The 21,068-nt window shown below is 42.0% G+C and overlaps 1 protein-coding gene across 1 annotated transcript in view; it reads left to right on the forward strand.

Annotated features, from left to right (window-relative positions):
• Nucleotides 1-5,583: 5,583 nt before the first annotated feature.
• Nucleotides 5,584-21,068, forward strand: part of ATG5 (autophagy related 5) — a 37,468-nt gene continuing 21,983 nt past the window's right edge. Inside the window, exons 1-5 of the mRNA XM_054393105.1 lie at nucleotides 5,584-5,691; nucleotides 7,007-7,134; nucleotides 9,593-9,671; nucleotides 13,049-13,211; nucleotides 16,510-16,604. Of these exons, the coding sequence (XP_054249080.1) occupies nucleotides 5,584-5,691; nucleotides 7,007-7,134; nucleotides 9,593-9,671; nucleotides 13,049-13,211; nucleotides 16,510-16,604 (573 nt within the window). The remainder of the gene's footprint in view (nucleotides 5,692-7,006; nucleotides 7,135-9,592; nucleotides 9,672-13,048; nucleotides 13,212-16,509; nucleotides 16,605-21,068) is intronic.

Here is a 21,068-nt window from a genome sequence, read left to right on the forward strand (position 1 = left end):
ACAAGTCCACCTCCATTCACATGTTGGGATCTTTTTAAAATGGTATTTTTCCTCCCAAGATGTCCTAATGGGGCTGTCACAAAGTAGCAAAGACAATCTGTTCAAGGTAAATAATAAGCAGCAGACCTAGAAGTTCCTAATGCCCAGTCACTTGTTTTTAGCAATAAAAGATTATTTTGAGAGTCTGAAATATGACTTAGAAAGTTTATGTAAGAAGTAAAATAGGAAACTGGCAAAGTAAAACAGAAAAATACAATGAGGGAAAACTAGGACAGCTGCCAGCACACTTCAGTTGCTTAGACAAGAAAGTATCTAAAACCAGTCTAAAATCTTTCCAAACCTATTCACCTGTTGTAAAAGGCAAATATTAGTCAGTGAAGAGGAAGTATATCCCAGTAAGAGTGGGAGTTTTTTGCTTCCACACACATAGAAATTAAAACTTTATCTGGAGAACACTCTGACATCAGACACAGAACGTGTAACTTGTTAGTATTTCCAGACAGGCCTCAGGTGAATGAATCAGCTTCTTAGGTAATTAATCAAACTAATTCTTCACTGGGAGTAGGTAACAATGAACTATTTAGCTAGATATAAATAGCAGCATTATGAGTTTCATTGGAGTCTTACTCACTGTTGCATGTTAAGAGGTGCACATTAATGATTCTCAGAATCTGTTTCTGTTGCATACTCAAAAGACAATAGCTGAGAAATTAAAACAAAAATCTGTTTTTGCTTTCTATTGAGAACTGGTAAGGAAGTGAAAGGAAGACAACTGATCACTGCTGATCAGTTTCTAATAAAGTAGCACTGGAACAAGGTAAGTTTCACATATTTCTGTGGTTTAATGAAGTCAGGACTCTATATAGAGCAACCAGGCCTAAATAAAAGGATTTTTTGTCCACATGCCAGGGTTCTTTGCTGTACATATAAATGAGCCTTATTTTGTGTATATATATATATATATATATAGGTGCCATAAAACACCAGTTCTATGAAAGCAACATTAAATTTGTTCCATGTGATCAAAGCAGAAAAATATACCAGGAAACACTTATTTCATATTTCAGGTAACTTTTGGTATTATTTGCCTTCTCCAACACAACCCAACTTTGCAGCTACTCTTGCTTGGAGAAGAGGTCAGGAAAGGACTCCAAAGATCCCTTCCAACCTAAATTATTCAGTTTACAGAACTTCATCACCACTACTATTACCCAAAAACGTAACTGCCCACAAATACGTAAACCACCTGTTCCATTTCTCTTATTTCTGTTAGAATTGGTGCATCTTTAATTATAACCTTGTTCTTTACAAGGCCCTTCACATTCCAGAGGGACTTACTAACAGGTATTTTGATTTGGGTGCCATTAGGCAATGACTCACTGTGTGTTGTCTAATGATTGGGTTTAAAATGGGGGAATAGTGCTTATGGATCTTTGGAATTGGAAATATGTTTGATGTGTTCCTCCCCTCCCAACGTAGTCTGGCCCATTCCTCAGAGGGATAATGCAGCTTGAAGCATGAGATAACAATGTGAAAAACAATATGCCAAAGGAGGTTGATTCCCTTTTTAAATTGCATCTGTTTTGACATTCCAGCCTAGCAATTGTTTTTAATGTTTGGATTAATGGGGAGGGACTTTTTACAAGGGCTTGTAGTGATAGGACAAGAGGGAATGGATTGAAGCTTGAGAAGGGCAGATTTAAACTGGATATTAGGAAGAAATTCCTCACTGGAACAGGTTACTAGGGAGGTTGTGGATGCTCCCTCCCTGGAGGTGTTCAAGGCCATGTTGGATGAGGCCTTGAGCAGCCTGGTCTAGTGGAAGGTGTTCCTGCCCATGGCAGGGGAGTTGGATGATCTTTAAGGTCCTTTCCAACCCAAACCATTCTATGCTTCAGATTCATTATTTGTAGTCATATTAATAGCAAATTTGTTCAGTAGTTATAGCTCATGTATTTATGTACAGCCAAGGCTATCTCAGCAGCAGAGCCTCATTTGCCTACTGAATTATTATCTTTACAATCTCACACAGATTTTACAATGCATCTGGCTGCATCTCTACCTGCTAACTACATCAGCAGTTTGCTGGGATGTTTAGATAGGAAGATACTCTAAACAGCACATTATCTCACTTTATAAATTATAAATGACAGTGGTTTACTCAGTACTTACCATCTTGTATCTAGATCCAGCAAAAGACACTCAGTGATGTTTTATTTTCAGCCTGTGGGGTGGAATCCATATGCCTGAGTCAGGTGTGCCCATGTTCCTTATACTATACCTGTGAGAACAATACAAAAGTTAAGTGTTTAATCTCTTTGGTAATTGTCATTAGCAATCAACAAGAGTGCTGATTACACAGGCTAGCTGGCCAATGGTGTGCTTCAAGAGCTGTAGAAGCAGAGGTTAAGTAAGACTTGAGGAGGCAAGCACAGGCAGTGTCAGGAATGGGTCACATCCTCAGTACACACACTGTCAGTATTACTGCTCGTAGCAGTGCTGGCAGACTTCCTCCTGCTCTTGAGGAGTTGTGCCAGTGGATGTTTCTGGGCTGTTTTCTTTTCAGTACAAGCTGGCATCACCTTTGGTGGTGCTGCTGCTAGAACAATCAGCCAAACCCATCAGCACTGCTGAAAACAGCCCTTTCCTATTGAAAAAACTCTGAGGAACTCAGAGGAGAAAAGGGCAAAGAATAACCCTGTGTTTCTCCTTATTTCCTGCAGGGAAATCTACAGGGGCAGAGCTTTTGGAAAGTTGGTGAGTCTTGTAACCAGGGCCAACTTTTTCTTTTTTTGGGGGGGGGGTATGGGGTTTGCAGTGGTGCTGGTACTTCACAGCAGTTTCACAGGTCAATGTATCCTCATCAGTCTGGTTTCAACAGAACTGTAACAGCATTAAGGAGGTTCCCTGCAGAAATGCACAGAGAAGCCTGTAGCAAGGACCAGTGCTCGTGGGCTGGATGCCTTTGTCACTGTGGGATCAGATCTGACCACACCTCCATGGAAGCATCCTTCTGCATCCAGAAGTTTCTGCCCTTCCAGATGTGCAAGACAGTCATTTCCACACCAACTACACTGGTTAAACTATTGTGAGTGCAGACAGATTCCTCCTGGAGGAACTAACTCCTCCCCTTCCATCATCTCAGTGTTAGCATGCTCTTCAGAGGTGCTGCCTTATTTAGGAGCCCATGAGAAGTGGTCCCTCAAGAGCCTGAAGCCCTTGCAATATAGCATGTGCCAGGAGCTGCCTTCCCCTATGCTCTGGTGCGGACTATATATTTACTCCAGGTTTAAAACAGTTTATGTGCTTTTTGAATTCACATGTCACAAAAACACTTGAACAGAGGATAATGGAAGTTTTGACTGCATACAACTCAACTCACAGGAGTGTCACAGCTAAACTTCTGGCTTAGAGAGCATTGACCAAACAAAAAAGTGGATTTGTAAGAGTTTGTAATAGGGCTTGTGTTCAAAATATTACATCAAAAAGAAGAGATCATGACAAGTTTAAACCAGAAAAAAATTAGTCAAACTCTTCAGACTCCTCTAATCCTTCACGACTGAAAAAAACCAAAACCTAAAATTCCTCAAACATAGCAATTAATTCAAATGCCAGTCTGGGTAAAACCCACAAAAAGTCAGGAATAGCTGTTACTGAACTCCCGCGGTACCTTCAGCAGCAGTGGCCATTGCATGACATCTAGTGGCATGCAGCCACCACAGCAGGAACATCGCAGCGTGCAACATCGACATCAGGTGAAAAACACATTTTGCCACCTTTCTTTCAAATGTTCACTGCCAAAATACCACTTGTAGTGCATATGCTCCACTTGTACGTCTTGCATAGAAGAACCCAGTTTTGGCATCTGGTGGTGTGTGACACATAAAAGCCAGATCTGTGATGCAGATCTTCCTTGGAATTATGATCTTCCCTCCTATCTGAAAAGGGCTGTCCTTCCTGTTCACTCCCCACTGAGATGGGGATTTGCAAAGTGACACAACTGCAGACGTTCTTTAAAACGCAGAGATGGAACTAGCTGTGAACTTGAGCTCACCGTGCCAAAAAAAAAAAAAAAAAAAATCCAAGATGATGCTCTGGTACGCAAGAGAGGTCCCTGACAGCAGCTGTGATCATGGTATAAAACCGCACTGTATAAAATCTACTACACAAAGAACACGAAAAGAGAATAATCAGGTAGGAGAGAACAGAGAGCTTAAGCGGTCAGGTTGTCCTCAAAATCCTCAACTCCGTTAGCAGCCAAATCTTTCAACATTGACATGCTGCGCGCTGGCATAGAGCGAGGCCTATCGGCTGAGCGACCCCGCTGACGCCTCAGGAGCGGCGCAGGGTCCCGTCACGGCTACAGCCCAGCGACCTCCAGCCTCCGGTCCCGTTCCTGGCGCTCCCACAACGCCCACAGCCGCTGCCTTCTCCTTCTCACAGCAGGCACGACTGCAAGAGCGACTCCTTCTCACCGCATCCCCGGTGCCCGGGACAACGCCCAGCCTCCCCCTTTCTACTTCCTCCCGCCGGCTCCGCCCCGCTTCCGGCCGAGGCTACTTCCGGTTTCCGGCGCCAGCTGAGCGCCGGGCGGAAGCCTCGCGGCGGATAGCTCGTATGACCGGGGCGGGCCGAGGCTGGGGCGGGGCTTCGGTTCCGTTCCTGCCTGGCGCTGCACGCCCCGCGCCCCGCCGCTGAGGTAACGGCCGCTCCCGCTCCCGCTTCCCTCTTCTCGGCCGCTCCCGCTGCTCGCCTCGGTAGGGCTGCTCGGGGCCGGTTCCCGGTCCCGCGAGACGCCGCTTGCCCGCGGTGGGCTGGGGCTGGGGCGGGGCCGCTGTGATCCGCCCCTTTTTTCCCCCCCGGCCTTGCCGTTGCTCGGAGAGAGCATGCTGGGGGTTGCCGTCTTAGCGCTCTTTGGTCTGGTCCCATGAGGCGGGAGCGCCGTTGCACCGTGCGCTGCTGATTCATTTCGGGTGGCTGCTGGGGAAGGAGGAAGGGAGCGAGACCGACAGACTCCTCGGGGCCTGGCCTGGCCGGGCCGCTGCTGTGGGCCGCCCCCAAGCCTGCTGGTGGGGCGCCCCCGAGTTCCAGGTGGGCGACGTTGGGGCCTGTTCCTTGGGCTTCGGTGACTGACCCCCGGGCCGCGGCCCTGCCGCTGAGACACTCACTTGCTTCGTTGTCTGCGCTGCTGCCTGTCCTGCGAGCCTGCGGGCATGGACCGTGGTGGCTGACCCCGGGGCCGAGGCCTCGAGGGGGTATGGGAGCTGCAGGGAGACTGTAAGGCGGTGTCGAGAAAGGTCGCTTTGCCTCTACGGTTGGTGCAGACTTAGAAAAAGCTCATTCACTCGACATCCCCCGTGTGCTTGTAGTTGGGGAAGTGCCTTAACTCATCCTTTTCTTGTACAGGCTGGTGTTTGGTGACAGCTTTGTTTGTGCTTGAAGGAGAGTAGCTATGGGAGAACCTTTAACAAGATACAATTTTAATTGCAGTATTGCTGGCTTCTTTCTTTTAGGGGGAACTGGGTTGCAGTTCTAGCTGAAGAACCAAAGTGATCTACATGTGCTTCACTGTCCATTGGAAGAATGACAGATGACAAAGATGTACTTCGAGATGTATGGTTTGGACGAATACCAACCTGTTTCACTCTGTATCAGGATGAAATAACTGAAAGGGAAGCTGAACCTTACTATGTAAGTATGACAAAGGTAGTCAGAGATAGTTCAGTGCCATAGTTGAGTTTGCTTCCTTTTCATTGTGTGTTCTGCTGCATGCTGTGAAAAATAAACCCCAACATTTTCCTTCCTATTCCTCTTCCCTTCTGAAAGCAAAGCATATGACCATGCTGCATGATTTGTCACTTTTCACAGTTTCAAAACTTTAAGCTTGTTTCACCAATGAGAGAAACTTATCACAGATAATTAATATTTTACAGAGTCATAGAATCATTAAGGTGGGAAAAGACCTTTTAAGATTGTTTTAAGTCCAACTGTAACCCAACTACCATCTTACATTATAGAAAAGTCAATTTGATGAAAGGAGAAGACTCTGCATGAGTTTGTATGTTCTTGGATAATGACTGGAAGATGAGACAAAGCTTTTATGCTGTCTTACTGTAGAGCTAACTTTTATGTTACCTTATTGCAGAAGTAACTTCAACCAGAGCTTTGTGCAACACTAAGATCACTAACACTTGGATGTTAGGAACAAGTTCTGCACCATGAGGGTAGTGGAACACTGGAACAGGATGTCCAGGGAGGTGGGTGAGGCCCCATCCCTGGAATTACTCAAAGTGAGGCTTGAGAGGGTTATGGACAACCTGATTTAGTTGAGGATGCCCCTGCTGACTGCAGAGGGAGTTGTACTGGATGACCTTTGGAGGTCCACTCCAACCCAGACCATTCTATGATTGTATTGTTACTAAAGTCATTGAAGTACCAAACAATTCTCACTTGAGTGTGTACAAGAATTTAGTGAGATTGTTCTCCTTTTAAAACTGAAGGCTGTGTTTTAATTACCTTGCTGAATTAGACTCCTGTGAAAGAAGGCAGAAACAATATGATGATGGTAATAGGAGGAACAGATGGAAAAAGAAAAATCATATGGTACCTAAAAGATCAAATGTCAACTGACTTGTTGACTGTGATAGTGGTGAGTCTTGATCTGTTGTAGTTTTATATAGTCCTAAAATGTAGTTGTTTTACAGGTGTGTGCAGATTAGTTGCCTAAGGCAGCATTAGCTAAAAGACAAATCCATTCCCTTCCATAACAACTTACTTTTGATTTACTCTCCATACCTTCTTCTTTGATTCCGATACCTATAGATAATATCTAATATCCTAGCCAAAATAGTAACCAGTAATAACTGTCTAAAAGACATCTTAGTTTAAAGGGGGAGGGAAGAATGCTGACTGAATTTTGGTTATGAAATTGCTTACTACTAAATTAACAAAAATCTGTACATTTTGTGTAAATTTAAAGCTTCCACAATTATGTTTTTTCTTTCAGTTGCTTTTGCCAAGGATAAGCTACTTGACACTGGTAACAGACAAAGTGAAGAAACACTTTCAGAAAGTTATGAGACAAGAGGAAGCGAGTGAAATATGGTTTGAATATGAAGGTACACCACTGAAATGGTGAGTTACTTAACTTTGGACCTTTACTCAGAGATTCATAGAATGGCTTGGGTTGGAAGGGACCTTAAAAGATCAGCTAGTTCCAAAGCCCCTGCCATGGCCAGGGACACCACCAGCTAGGTGAGGTTGCTCAAGGCCTCATCCAGCCTGGCCTTGAACACCTCCAGAGAGAGGGTATTCATGACCTCCTTGGGTAACCTGTTTCAGTGTCTCACCACCCTCACTGTTAAGAATTTCTTCCTAATCTCCAGTCTAAATCTCCCCTCCTCAAGCTTCATTCCATTCCCCCTCTTCCTATCACTACAAGCCCTTTTAAAAAGTCCGTTCCTGGCTTTCTTGTATCCCCCTTCAAGTACTGGAAGGCCACTATAAGGTCCCTCCAGAGCTGCCTTCTCTCCTCTCCACACTGAACAGCCCCAGCTCTCTCAGCCTGTCCCCATAGGGGAGGTTTCTCCAGCCCTCTGATCATCTTTGTGGCCTCCTCTGGACCTCATCCAGCAGCTTCATGTCCCTCTAATGCTGGGGGCACCAGAACTGGACACAATGCTCCAGGTGGGGTCACACAAGAGCAGAGTAGAGGGGCAGAATCCCCTCCCTTGTCCTGCTGGTTGCCCTGCTTTTGATACAGTCCAGGACATGGTTGGCCTTCTGAGCTGCAGAGTCAGTGGTTTTCCTAAACTAGTCACTCCACTGGGTTTCAAAATGGCAAAAGAAGGGTAAGGGTGTTTAGGAAAAAGAGAAGAAGGTTTAACATTGAACGTATTTTTGATTATTCTGTTTGTACTTTAAGGCAGAAGTTATGCTGCAACTATTGTTCTAGTTGTTACTGTAATATGAAGTGCTCATAGTTTGGACTTTACTCTTTCTTGTAGTAGGATGCCCCCAAAAATCTGGATACTTTCTTGATACTTCCTTCTAAGGAAAGGCTGAGGGAGCTGGGTCTCATTAGCTTGAAGAAGAGCCTGAGGGGTGACCTCCTTCATGTAGATAAGCATGTGAGGGCAGTGTGGGGAGGATGGAGCCAGGCTCTGCTCAGTGATGCCCAATGATAGGACAAGGGGCACTGGGGGCAAGCTGGAGCAGAGGAGGTTCCATGGGAACAGAGAAGGAGAAAACTTTCACTGTGAGGGTGACAGAGCCCTGGAGCAGAGAGGTTGTGGAGTCTCCATCTCTAGAGACATTCAAAACCCACCTGGATGTGTTCTTGTGTTACCTGCTCTAGGTGGTCCTGCTCTGGACTAGATCTTTTGAGGTTCCTTCCAACCCCTAACATTCTGTGCTTTCCTCCTATTGATTCTTTAAAAGTGCAGTAGGCTGTACTGTTTTGTTTCTCATTTTACTGCTGTGTTGGCTTTGGGGTTAGCTCACCCGTAGAGGGTGCTCAAGCACTGCTGTGTGAGCCTTCAGCTGGTCAGGGAACTGGCTTGGCACAGGTGCTGTTAGAGCAGAGCTCTCGGTTGTTGCTCTCTGGACTTTCAAAACTTATGTACCTGCTTGGCTCTGTGTCCTGTGATCAATCCACTGAACTCGGTGAAGCTACTGAGTTTACAGTCAAGGGTGTGTTTATCTCTTTGTAAAATGAAAAGCCACTGACTGAAGCTCTTTCAGTCAAGAGTTTTGAAAGAGTAGAGAGTGGAGCTTGGTGTGCTAAACACAAAGGAGAAAAAAAGATTAAAATCATGCTAGTGTCTGCTTATGAGAAATTGCAGGAAGCCCTTAAAGTGCCTGTGGGTATGGGATAGACATTCCTTATACTGCTGGAGGCTGTATCTTTAAGTGAATTTAAAGGGGATAAAGAAGACAGAAATTAATGTTTGGAGGAAGCAGCTTCTTTGTGTAACTCCCCTAACCCAGAATACCACTGAAACACAAAACTCCACTTAATCGTTTCTTTTCCTCCCCTTCCTTTCTCCTTAATTTGATAGCAAGAATAAAAAGTCCATTTTGATGTATCCTCTTTCAGCCTTTTCATAGATATGGGTTTTTTTTTTTCACTTAACTACTTTTTCTCCACAGTGACACCTAAGGAAATGGGAAAGGGAAGAGATATTAAGGGTCAGTGTGGTATAAAACCCATGACTTCTAGGTATCTGAAAGCATGTCTACTTTTTTGTCAAACCTGCTATTCCTAGTATTATCAAGATTTTATCTAAAAAAATGCTGGTTTGAAGGATTCCACAGAGCAGCTCTAGGCCACTTGTACTGTTGCAAAACCAGCAGTGTTTTGTGAGCACAGCTTGAAGGAAATTGTTTTAGATATTGAACATGTAAATTCCAGACTTGATTCTGCCAGCATTCTGTCAGTCCTTTATACTTGCTTAATTAACTTTTCTGAATAATGAACATTAATTGTAGGAGTCAAACAAGTTTTTTCCTGTAAATGCAAGTATGTTAACTGTTTTGTGTAGAATTAAATGTACAACTTTTATGTTCGTTTCCTGTGTCTTCATTTTTTTAGGCATTACCCAATAGGTCTGCTGTTTGATCTCCATGCATCAAATACAGCCCTTCCTTGGAGCATCACAGTGCATTTCAAGGTAAAACTGAAATAACACCATTAGTAAAGAACGAGTGTGGGGTTACATGAAATTTGGAAGCTAGGAAAAGGTTTCATAATTGCTTTATAAATAGGTGAATGATGTGGCTTGAAGGGAAACTAGATGATTCCTTGAAGAAGAAAGAAGGTTTTCTGTTCATCTACAGACCCTTTTCCATGAGACTTTATGTGTTTTCAGATTACCTTAATTTGAAATTATTTTTGAATATTTGAATTTGAAATATTTTTGAAATTACTGAAATTGTTATAATCTGAAAATCCAAAAGTGTGTTTCAAGATAACTTATGAGACTATGTCAATGCAATTGAGTAGAGATAGGAGAAGAACTTTCTATAATGGTTTTAATTCAGTCAGATTGAGTTAAAGGAAGTTTGGGAAGATGGAGAAGTGCTTTCCTTTGAGGCATGAGTGTGGATAGGAGATGCTGTAGAAATCCTTGAAGTCAGGGAATGCTGATGTACTTCATGTGGGTCCCCTTCAGAGAACTGAGTGAAAAGAGTTTGGTCTTGTGACAGCTTAGTCACAGGAGAGACATTATTTTGATTACACGTTGTAAAACCATTAGGTCAGACTGCACAGCACTCCTGATCTTTGCTCAGAAGAGTGCTTGTGCAGGGTTAGCTTTGGTGTAGGATTCTTTCAGACTCTGAAATGCATTGAGACATTCATCCCAGGTATGTTTTGAAGTCAAAATCACAACTACTTGGAAAATGTTGATCTCTTCGATAATTAATTGCAATTTCATGGAATACTAGAATGGCTTAGATTGGGAGGGACCTCAGATCATCTGCTCCAACCTCCCCACCATGGGCAGCAATGCTTCTCAACTAGATTCAGGTGCTCAAGGCCTCATCCAACCTGGCCTTCAACACTCCCAGGGAGGAGGCATCCACAACCTCCCTGGGCAGTCTGTTCCAGAGTCTTACACCCTCTTATTGAGGAACTTCTTCCTCAGCTCCAGTCTAACCCTGCTCTCCCTCAGCTTCAAACCATTTCCACTTATTCTGTCTCTAGATGGCCTCACAAAAAGTCCCTCTCCAGCCTTGCTGTAGGATCCCTTCAGCTATTGGAAGGCAGCTCTAAGGTCCCCCCAGAGTCTTTTCTTCTCCAGGCTGAACAGCTCCATCTCCTTCAGCCTATCCTCATAGCAGAGGTGCTCCAGCCCTTGGATCATCTTTGTGGCCCTACTCTGGACTTGCTCCAACAGCTTTGTGTCCTTATGCTGGGTAGTATAGTAATGGAAACTGAGTTGGATGTCCTTATATTGCTACTTGCCAAGCTAAGTTTTGTCCCAAAGGTGTACATTAAAGGTCTGCAGAACTAATTTACTGCTGAGACAGTGTTACTTAACACCTTGGATTAAACACCTGCTTAATCTCTCTTCCTCTTTTTGATCTACCCTGAAAGTTTATTTAAATGAACCCTTCTTAATCCTTAAGGTCAAAACATAACCAGAATATATGAAAAGTTTGTAAAAATATTGAAGACATGTTCATGTGGTACAGTTTGTCACAGCTAAATAGTTTAGGAATTACTGCCTGGGTTATTCATGTCATTTGTGTGCAGTTATTCTTCAAAGAGACAGATTTTTATTTGGCCTAATTGAACAGTATTAGATTTTTTGTGAGCTTTAACTTGTGCTGTCATGGCTTTCTCCTTTCAAAGCACATGCAGGCAACATCAGATGCCTTGAACATCTGTAAAGAGTGTTTTTTAACTGCTCCCTCACCCCCCCATCAGTTTTCTTTGTTTAAAGTTTAAAAACATGAACAAGTTTATTTCTGTTAGCAGAAGTTTGATAGTTAACAGATACTTGGAACTGTCCTCCTGTGTTCTGTGTGCAGACCAAATAATAAAACCACTTATTTGCATTGGAGAACCAGTTTATTCATTTGTCCTGGTGTGCAATAAAATAACCTGCAGTTATATCTCTAGTAAAATTTAAATAGTTGTAGAAGGACGATCTTGAATAGGCTGCTGAGGTCTGAGAAGCATGAGGAGCTGTAGTCTGGCGAGTTGTGGTTGTTACCCAGGTGTGGCTTTACGAGGAGAAGGGAAATTTATCCCTTCCTGTTAAACTCCTCTTGTGATACTCTGTGCCCTGCTTAGCACTGTTCATGTTCTCAGCATGGGAACTGCTCTCCAGGTTTTGGGTAGTGGAACCACTCTGGAAATGGTAGCACTGTGGGAGGAGGCAGCAGGTGTGCCAGGGGAAAGGCTAATGTTCTCCCTCTGCTGAAGTCCTTATCTGCTGCTGCCTGCCCCTCCACCCATCACCTGATGGACTGCATCTGGGTTTTGTGTCACAACAGCTGTTGTCTTGGTTGTCTTAACTAGACTGGGTCAGGTGGAATGAAGAAGAACTTGTCCATGGCAGGGGTGTTGGAACTAGATGATCTTCAAGGTCCCTTCCAACCCAAACCATTCTATGAATCTGTGAACTTCTCCATGTAGCATGTGGATAAATTGTGAAATTGCTAAGAGATGTTCTGGAAGCCAGAAATATAAATGAGGGGGGTTTAAAATGAATCATTTTGGAAAAATAAAAACCCTCTGATGGTATCTGAACACAAACATATGGATGCTCCCCCAGGGTGTGCTCTCTGTGCACATAAGGGATATATCCCTTATGGGTTTTAATGTCCTATTATTGGTGTAGCTTTCTGTAAATGTAGGGGGTAAAACATGCGGGGTTTTTAAACTTTGAGAACTGAAGACAGTTAATTTGTGATAATGAATGCTTGTATTATTTGACAATGGCAAGTAAGTGTTGATAAAAGAGGAAGAACAACCCTCTGTACCTATACAGTGCTGAACCTCTGATTAGTTAATTTCCAAATACATCTGGGTTTGTACCTGGAGAAGATTTACTTCCTTAATAAACTAATTAGGAAAGGTACTTGCCATTTACTGTGAGGATAAAAGTTACCTGAGGAGTAGTAGCTGTGTACATGCAATGTGCCAGCTCTAACCAAATATTGAACACCTGCTTGATAACATGTTAAAAGTCTTAATTTCCTGAATCTTGTGTGTAAAGGCCTAAATGCATCCACTAATTTATTTATGGAATTTATGTCATTCATTTCTGTAGTCTATTTAATGTATTGATTAAATTGAGGTTGAATGATTTAATTTCTGGTTTTGCAGAAAAATGGTTGCATTTCTGCTTTTCCTGTAATGTTTTTCACTGCAAAATCTTTGTCAGCAAAGTGAGAGAACACTTGTTACCTTCTTCCAGAAGCAGAAAACTCCAGTGTGCTGCTTCTGTGTAAATCTAAACCTCATTAAAATGACCATTTATTATTCATCTTCTAAGGGCTGTGATACATTCATTTCTCTTTATCTTTTTCTCTGTAGAATTTTCCAGAGAAGGATCTTCTCCACTGCCATTCTAAGGATGTAATTGAAGCTCATTTTATGGCTTGTATAAAAGAAGCAGATGCTTTAAAGCACAAAAGTCAAGTCATCAATGAGATGCAAAAAAAGGATCATAAGCAACTGTGGATGGGATTACAGAATGGTAAATATAATGCATCTAGTATTGATTATATTTAGGTCTAGCATGCTAATGATTTCTTCAAATGTATGGGATTTATGGGATGATATGGGATTTAAATTCTGCAAAATTTTAGTCTATGGAAAAGATCCTTTTTTTTTTTTCTAATTTAATTGCTTTTTTTTTAAGTCACCATCTCTGGGATAATCCAAATGTGGTATGAGTTACTCAAGAAACTAAGTTGGGTCATGACTCTGTTTTCCTAAACCAAAACTAGCAATAAAAGAAACGGATAGATATTGCCTAGTGTACTTTGGTGATGGTCTTTATTTGGGAGATACCTGGAGATATAAATGTACTGCTTTAATAATCTTGGACCATAAAGTAAAATAAAATTGTCACTCATAAACCCTACAAAGCAGACTTCCAAAACAGTTGCCCAGCAGGTTAATAGTTTTTCCTTTTTACTCTGCCAAATTTATTTTTTTATTGCAAATATTACTGTGGCTTTCACAAATATTTCTGCATGGGTAAGTGTCGACTTGAAAAGCCATCACAAAAAAGAATTCATGTTCTTACCTTACACACATGGCAGGAGTCTATATTACAGTGCAAAATAAAACCTCTTTTGTTTTTCATATTTTTTTCTTACATTTCTTAGAGGCCTCCTCAGTAAAGTATTTCAAACCTTGCTCACTGGGATGGGTAGTAAAGTCACTTTCCATGTGTCTTCCTCATCTGCTAAAACTGTCACTCGTATTAATTACTGGTAAACTTATTTTACAGAAGCTGTAAGCATAAAGATGTTTAGTCTGTGTTGAGCCCATGGCAGGGAGGTTGGAACTAGAGGATCTTCAAGGTCCCTTCCAACCTAACCATTCTATGAAACTATGAGTTATGAGTTGTAATATGAGTAGAATAATGGCAGAACTGTCAGGGTTGGAAAGGACCTCAAGGATCATCCAGTTCCAAACCCCCTGCCATGGGCAGGGACACCTCACACTAGATCAGGTTGCTCACAGCCACATCCAGCCTGGCCTTAAAGACCTTCAGAGATGAGGCTTCTGCCACCTCCCTGGGCAACCTGTTCCAGTGTCTCACCACCCTCATAATAAAGAACTTCTTCCTAACATCCTGACACCCTGAAAACTCCCTCACCAGCTTTCTTGTAGGCCCCTTTCAGATACTGGAAGTCCACAATAAGGTCTCCTCAGAGCCCTTCTCTTCTCCAGACTGAACAGTCCCAATTGAATTGAATAGACACTGAAATGGTAGGAATTAAGGAATTAACTTCTTAACCAGAAGTTAAAGACCCTTGATATGTAAGGTAGCAAATTGACATTGTTGTCTTTCCATGCTCATCTTTGGCTCCATCTGTTAGGTGATGATTTGTCCATGAGTATCTTTGGTTGTAGGGAAAGCATAAGTTTATAATACTAAGCCCAAAGTTTGCCCAGCAAGGTTGGTTTCAAGAAGGTTTCACTGGACCTCATGAAAAATTGCACCTGTGGAATCTGGCTCTTAAATGAGAAGCTTAAACAACCTCTTTTGAATACTTTCAAATGCTAATTTTAATTTCTCAGCTCTTCATAGAAGAGAAGCAAGAAAAGCTTGTGAAACCAAGAAAACTCTTTTTAAGCATGTTGCATCTTTCAAGATGTTTTTATAGGCTTTCGTTTGAGAGGTAATAATTTTTCAACCACTTTGTGAAACAGAATGAACAACCACAAAAAAGAAAAGAAAGTAGCATTTGCCAATAGCTGCCTTGTAAGTAATGATACATCTGCAGGCTGCTTTTTTTTTTTTTTCTGTGAAACTTCAAACCATTTTCTTCAGTTCTTAAATATAGGAAGTGTTATTTGTTTAAAGAGTGATAGCAGTACTTACAGGATATGTATTAAACTTATACTTTTTGGGGGGGAGAAAAAGAGCTTACTTTTGCTTGTTTGGAGAAATGTAGCTACCAATTACAAGTGTGATTTAGTATAAATGTTTCTACTGGAAAGGAAATACTGCAGTAGGCAGCATGAGAAACTTTTTCAGTTGCCTGTAGATGGCATTTAGGGGAAGAGCTGTAATAGTGAATTTGTGGCAAAGTCTTGTGCTGGTAACAGCTGCTGGGGATTCATAATAATCTTTACATGCCTCCTCTTACCATTTCTGGTTTGCAGAGAAGCAGAATGGTTTGGGTTGGACCTCCAAAGGTCATCTAGTCCAACTTCCCTGCAGTCAGCAGGGTCATCCTCCTGTTTGTTTTATTTTCGTTCAAGTAGGATATCTCCTAATATTTAAGAGACTGATGACTGAGTTAGTGAGGAGGATGCAGTTCTTTGTGTCAGACACTGTAGGAGTAAACCCCTGACTCCATAGGCTGGGGTTCCCAAATGCTTGGTACAGTCACTGTCACCTGCTGAGCTTCCCAACCAGTGAGCTGTGGGCTTAGCAGCCTGAGTCAAGGCAGCTGCTCATCTGAGGCAGGTGCTGTGTGGTGGTGTTGACTGCAGCTCAGGTAAGTGCTTGTCAAGAGGCACTTGCTGCTAATGGGGAAACAAGGGTGTGGAGGTACTTTGAGATAAGTATCAGGAAATGCTCCTGCAGATGCCTGGCAGGAGTTCTTCACAGTTTCTTGGCAATTCCTGTCTTGTCACATTTAGTCAGGAAAAGGAAGGTGTTGTAACCCCTGCAGTATGTAGTAAGAGTGTCTTTGAGCTCGCTGACAAGCATCTGTGCTGTACACTGGAGCAAAGCAAACCTCAGACTTTCACCTTTCTGCAGTTGCTTTAATTCTTATCAGCAGTTTTGGAAGCAAGAAGGAAGGCTCTTTGTTCCATGAATAGATATGTGAATTTTGCTTTGCTTCAGGGGAGCTGAGTTCTGGTACAGTTGCACCACCAGGTTTTTTGAGACTCAGCTGAACGTTGTGCTTAGGAGGGAACTGGAAGTTTTGTGTTCCTTCTGAAGAGACATCTGCTGTGTTTGGTGTCTTGGAGAATTGGGGTCTGTATGGAAGTTTATCCTTTGCTCTTCCCCTTCTAAAGCTGCCTGGCAGCAGCTATGTTATCTTAGCTCTTCAAATTCCTTTCTGTCCCTTTTGCTATTAGTTGTTTGCTTGATTTGAATAATTGATTTGCATGTATAAAAAAGCCTTTACTCCTCCAGACCTGTCTTTAATACACTTTTAAGTGCAGGAAAAATTCTGTTCTTGTAGTGTCTGAACACGATGAAATGGTGCTGCCTCAGGCTACTTTGCTAAACTGATTCATTTACCTGAAAAATAACATATTTGACTAATTATTAATCAAATCTAATTTTCCATTCACAGATAAATTTGAGCAGTTTTGGGCAATAAATCGAAAACTCATGGAGTATCCTGCAGAAGAGAGTGGATTTCGATACATCCCATTTAGAATTTATCAGGTAGGAGACAATGCAATGAACCTACTTCTACCAAACTCTGAAGGGTTCAAGACAAATATGTCAGGAGTAACCTTTTTCCCTTGCCCACTGCACAGGCTTCTTTTCTTGCTGGCATGGTAAGGTGAAAGCAGTGGCATAGATTTTGGATTGAGTTCATAGAATGGCTTAGGTTGGGAAGGACCTCAGAGATCATCCACTCCAACCTCCCCACCATGAGCAGGGTCACCTTTCAGTTAGACTTGGCTGCTCAAGGCCTCATCCAGCCTGGCTTTGAACACCCCCAGGGAGGAGGTATCCACAGCCTTCCTGGGCAGCCTATTCCAGAGTCTTACGCCCTCCTACTGAAGAACTTCTTCCTAAGATCCAGTCTAACCCTGCTCTCCTTGAGCTTCAAACCATTCCCCCTTGTCCTTCTCCAGCCTTCCTGCAAGCTCCCTTCAGGTATTGGAAGGCAGCTATGAGGTCCCCCCAAGACTTTTCTCCGGGCTGAATAATCCCAGGTCCCTCAGCCTGTCTTCATAGCAGAGGTGCTCCAGCTCTAGGATCATCTTTGTGGCCCTCCTATGGACTTGCTCCAATAGTTCTGTGTCCTTCTTTCTCTCCTAATTGAGTACTTGACAATCCATGACCAGCTTTGAATCTTTTCTCAGGTTTAATACACCAAGGCTCTGTTTTTCTCAGCAGTCTGTTTGGAGAGATATTCCTTGGAATCCTTATAAATTCATAGATTCATAGAATGGTTTTGATTGGAAGGGACCTTAAATTATTAATGTTTCCTTAGTTTTCATAGCATTAAGGTCATGATGCAGTTAGGAATTGAGTATGGTTAAAACTAGCACAAAATTCCTGTGGCTTCTTTGTAAATGAAACAGTTCAGTGCTGTTTTGTCTTTGAAACAGTTTCATCTGGGCATGTTTAAGTTTTGCACCTTTATTCATAGTGCTGAATATTCTGATACTACTTTACAACAGACTTTAGTGACCCTGTAAATCTGTACAGCCTTACAAGGGGACTGAAGGAACTTTTAATGTCCCATTTGTAGCATCATAGCGAAACCTTAGATTGAGAACGGAAGTCACTTGCTCTGTCAGAGATCACAACAGATGGCAAGGTTTGTGTGAGCATCAGAAAGCATCTGTCAGGAAAAGTAGCTCACTCACAGCATTTTGTTTGGTTTTTTGACTAAGTTGTTTGTTTGTTCTCTGATAGGTGTGGGGGTGTTTGAGCCTTTTCGTAGAAACCATGTAAATGGGTTTGCCAAATGGAGGGTTTGCTGTCTAAATAAGGTAGAGACCTTTAAGCCATGAGGGAAATTTGCTGTGCTATCACATGATTTCATGCAAGGAAAGCTTGCTTTTAAAAAACTAAGTCCAATTCATTCATATCTATCCCTTTAACCAGGAGTGCTTCTCTTGATTCTCATTGTCTTTTCAATTGGAAACCTTGACTAGCTGTAATTTAAACATTTAAGGGTACCACCACTTAAGGGGGATGGCAGGAGATTGCTAGGTGTTGCCTTCAGTGGGTGGAAGTCAGGAGGTGGTGGAGTCACTGTCCCTGGAATTGTTTAAAATAAGCCTGGATGAGGCACTTGGTGCCATGGTTTAGTTGATTAGATGGTGTTGAGTGATAGGTTGGACTAGATGGTTTTAAAGGTCTTGTCCAACCTGGGTTAATTCTGTGATAGAATTCCTCCTCTTAGTCTCCATACCCCCAAATTATTGGAAGGAAATTCTGTGAAGGGACCTGCTCAGATTGTATTTTGGAAGTATGAGGTGGATGAATCAGTTTTCCTTCAAAGAAACGTAGTAAGTTATGTTACCAACTAAGAACCATCAGTCTTAGCAACGATCCCTTGTGACATGCAAGAAAAAATGCATGCAATGAAGTGGTTTGATGTGCTTTTCACTAAATGCTTGATATTGTCAAAACTCAAAGGCTCTTTCAGTTGTAAAGTCTGTCTATTAAAATACATTTCTGAAGAATAATATGAATCATATCTTGTGTGGGAGAAGAGAAGGCAAAAATGCAAGCATTGTGCTTGAGTAAGTCAGAACTAAACCAACCACAGGTGGTTCTAAAAGCCATTATCTAGCACCTCTTCTGTGAAGTGCAGCAGCTCAGATTGAACCAGAATCCTGACATCTACTGTAGAAGATAAAGATTGGCTATCACTAGGGATCAACTCATTTGCAGTTTGCAAAGTTTGCTGAGAGATAGTGGAGATTTTCTTACCAGCTGTCATAGTCTAAAGTGTTTTATAAGGAACTTGGCACCAGATGAAACTTTGGCATCGGTGGAAAGTTGTTTTTCTGCCAGAGATGATTTAAAAATAATGATTAATTTTGGGAGACTTTTACTTGCATTTATAAGAAGTGCCCCACTTGATCACTTGACTAGTATAAGGTACTGTGTCTTCAGCTGGCACTTGCATGATAACTTCATTACCTTTTGGCCTGTCACTTCACTAGAGTGTTTTTTTTTTTTTTCACTTGCCCTTTAACAGCAAGAGAGAAAACCACAGTCATGTTTGGAGTATATTATGCATTTAAGAGTTGCTTTTCTTGTGCAGTGCTAGAGCTGGTTCAGCTTGAGGGCTTTTGCCCTGTGTTTATAAGGCCAGCTGGTTTTGCACTTTCTACTTCAACAAACTGTAGGGCTGATAGGCAGCAGGAAGTCTGCATCAGTCTTTGGTTCCAGGCATTCTGATGGGGCATATTAGTCAGGCTGATGGAGACTACCTTGATGAACCAGTGTCTGCTGTCAGTATTGCAGATGGAGTCTCAGTTGTTGCACACTTAGTGGGCACTCACTCCCTAAGTTTTGCTGTCTTGCTCATTCCCTGAGTATTAGTATCTTGTTCCTTCCCTGGCTCATTCTCACCCACTTGCTCTCTCTATCAGTCATCCCTCTTTCCTCTGGAGCAGACACCAGAAAGAAGTGGATGCCCTATGAGTATATAGGATTTAAAGTTGTCATTAGCATTGCATTCTGGAGAATAAGAGTCGTTTGGTTTTTTTTTTTTTTGTTAAAGAAAATAAATTCCAATTATTCATGACAAGCTCTTCTTGAGTCACAGGCTGGCTGTAGTATGTTTGCCAGCCCAAAAGGGGATGATCTGGGATTGTTTGCTTGCTTGTTCCTTTGTTTGGGTACTGGGATGTGCCAGTGAGCATTTCCTATGCCTTTATTTTCTAAGTGTTTTGATTAGGTTATTAATTTTATTACCCAATTACATAATAGGTCTCAACTTTGAATGATTTTTTTCTATCACAACTCCCTTAAGATGCTGTGATTAAATCCCAGTCACAAATTGTTATGATGTTTATCTGCCTTAGTAACGTGAGTGAAATTCTGCACACTCACTAAAGCATTGGTTAAATCCAGCACTTTGCTCTTGCTGTCAGAGTTGCACTACTGAGATGTCTAAATAGGTTTAAATGTCTGTTGTGACCTGTCCTCTTAAAAACAGCCAGGTGGGAGGGGGAAATGAGGTATTCTAAGGCATTATTAGTGTCTGGCTCAATAAATGAATCAGAAGCTCAAGCATGGCTGTTTCTCAGGCAGTTGAAGACTGTTTTATTTGTATTTCCATGCTAATTGGCAGAGCTCAGATAATCAATTGCAAAACCCATTACAAATATGCAAATCAGCATCACAGTTTGGCCCATGCTATGACAACTACTCAAAACCTGATGAAAACACATCGACTGTGTCCCCCTGTAAAGTTTTCTTGTAACACTGAATCTATCCTTCTATGGTAGGTTATTAAAATCTCTTTTTGTTTGGGCTGAAAAGCCTCCATTGCATTTCAAGGCTGAATTTGTCTGGCTTCAACTCCAGTTTCTAGACTTTGTTTTGCCTTGCACCACTTTGAAGTCATCTGACTTTCTAGCCCCCAAGTTGATTAGGAATGATTTCAACAGCTTCAGTTTTCTTTGTTAAACTGAATCTGTTGAGCTCCTTAAGCCACTCATCGTGAGGCTTGCTTAGCAGTGCTGAAGTTGACTTTTAGTCATCTTTTTAAACGCTATTTTTGTGTCCTTAACTGTGCTGAAGTCAGTTTTTAGTTGTCTTTTTAACCACTATTTTCTGTCCTTGTCAGTGCTGAAGTTGGTTTTCAGTCATCTTTTTAAACAGTATTTTGATCATCCTCAAGATTAATATTGAAGTTTGGGAGACTTAGAGGCCAGAAGTTTATTTTTATAGGATTTTTAGATCAAAAATACTCGAGGCACTGGTAGCTTAGAGTTAGCCTGCTACTTGACACTGCAAATCTGAAAATGTTTGTGAAAGAAGTAGCAATGGAATGACTTAACAAGCAAAAGAACTAGAAAATAAAAGTGCTGTTGACCTGAAGAGGGCAACACAGCACAGCAAGTTTCAGCATCTTCTTGATTAGTGCAAAATCTTCTTGACTAGACCTGTGTGCAATACCTTATTTAACTTTTTTGTTGTTGTTCC

Source organism: Indicator indicator, chromosome 27, assembly GCF_027791375.1.
Source record: "Indicator indicator isolate 239-I01 chromosome 27, UM_Iind_1.1, whole genome shotgun sequence".
Taxonomy (NCBI): domain Eukaryota; kingdom Metazoa; phylum Chordata; class Aves; order Piciformes; family Indicatoridae; genus Indicator; species Indicator indicator.